This window comes from Austrofundulus limnaeus, unplaced genomic scaffold (genome assembly GCF_001266775.1).
Source record: "Austrofundulus limnaeus strain Quisiro unplaced genomic scaffold, Austrofundulus_limnaeus-1.0 Scaffold1320, whole genome shotgun sequence".
Classification (NCBI taxonomy): domain Eukaryota; kingdom Metazoa; phylum Chordata; class Actinopteri; order Cyprinodontiformes; family Rivulidae; genus Austrofundulus; species Austrofundulus limnaeus.
This window is the reverse complement of record NW_013953722.1, coordinates 22,830-24,425: the sequence shown is the minus strand read 5'-3', so window position 1 is coordinate 24,425 and position 1,596 is coordinate 22,830. Positions and strand designations below refer to the sequence as shown.

The 1,596-nt window shown below is 42.3% G+C and overlaps 2 protein-coding genes across 2 annotated transcripts in view; both read right to left on the bottom strand.

Moving 5' to 3' along the window:
• The window catches only part of LOC106534963 (E3 ubiquitin-protein ligase HECW2), a gene marked incomplete at its 3' end in the record, with an annotated part of 37,795 nt that overhangs the window by 16,436 nt on the left and 19,763 nt on the right, over nucleotides 1-1,596 (bottom strand).
• LOC106534964 (uncharacterized) overlaps nucleotides 1-1,596 on the bottom strand; it is a gene marked incomplete in the record, with an annotated part of 7,306 nt that continues 5,710 nt past the window's right edge. The window contains 1 exon segment of the mRNA XM_014031791.1: nucleotides 1-235. Coding sequence (XP_013887245.1) covers nucleotides 90-235 — 146 coding nt within the window.

Sequence of the window (1,596 nt, the reverse complement as noted above, 5' to 3'; positions counted from 1 at the left end):
ACAACAATCTAATGTCCATGGAGTAACAGTGTCCATGAGGTTAAGACATGTACTGTATGAACCAGGGAAACCGTGTGTGTTGGGGTAACCTAAGTTGGACACGTTTGGCTGGGGTTTGGGTCACTTTGGTTCCTTGGGATGCCTCCCTCCCGGTCTGGCGCATAACGAAGCCACTTCTTGACAGTTTCGCTGTAGTCCTTGTCAGTTAGCTTTGAGTCAAACTGCCGAGCAGCAGCTGAAAGACACAAAAATAAGAGTGAGGAAGATAGAGTGTATATTTGATAAAATTTCATATTACCCCCTCCCCCTCCTTTTTAAATTTTTTTTTGAGGAGCGCCATCTCCTCTTATGTCCAGCCTTTGGTGTGCATGCACAAACTGTCCCACACACTCACACTGAAAATGAATAGACAAATTTGAGTGTTTGTATTAACAAACATTGATACCGGTGAAGACGTAAAATGTGATTAGCCTAAATGAGATGATGATGTGAACACCACTCACTTGACACGGGTGTGATTTTTTGTTAAAACCTAGTCAACATCTAATTAGACTGAACTGGAAAGAGGAGCAAATGCCTAGTTTGACTCCATCTAGACAACGTATAAATGCACCTATAAAGCTCACCAATAATATTGTCATTTGTTTATTTCTTCTAACTTGCACTTTCACAATTGCTTTATTAAAAAATTTTTTTTTTTCTGCATTTCCTATAGGAGGCATGAAAGACCTGGGGCCTCATGTATCAACAGTGCGTACGCACAAAAAGCTTGCGTACGTCATTTTCCATGCAAAACTCGGGATGTATCAAAACTAAAATGAACGTGGAAATGTGTGCAGCCCCACGCCAACTCCAGGGCTGGAGTACACATGTTTCTGTGGGTTTGGTTCCATTGGAGTCACTTAGAGGTGATTTTGGGAAACTGTTAATGATGTGAAAATGATTATTGTTCACATCAGACACACATGATTAACAATTATTACATCCACGTTTACGCAGTTAGATAAAGGCCACGCAAAGTTGTGCCAAAACTACCTTTAACAGGAACAGATTCAGCCTTACTGGAGGATATACTAAACAGTGTAACACACAGAGTGTGTATTTATACACAGAGAGGATTTTATGATTTATGATGACGACTGCATCAGACGTTTGCAGCTTGGCACTGTGGCGCGTTGTCCTGTGCTGAGCCTGCAGCAGGGGCTTCCAGAGGGAGCTGACAGACTGATCGGGACTGTGCCYGTCCAGTCTGTCCACACATGACTTGGCTCAGGGTGTATTGTGCCGGTCCAGTCCACCCTGAGCCGTGTCATGCACAATGGACCAGCCTCATTCATATGATTATTTAAATCGCCAACACCATAAGTCATTAAAACTCTCCACTGAGGAGCAGAGACTCGTTTCTTCATATCAWCTTCATTTCATATTAAATAAACAAAAATCTATGTTCTACCAAACATCTGAGTTCCTCTGTGTTTACAGTAGACAGTATTAAACTCGTGAGAAGTTAATATTTCCAAAGTGGAGGGCTGTGCGCATCACAGTGCTGTGAAGCGCAGACACACACACACACACACACAAAATCACTCATTCTTC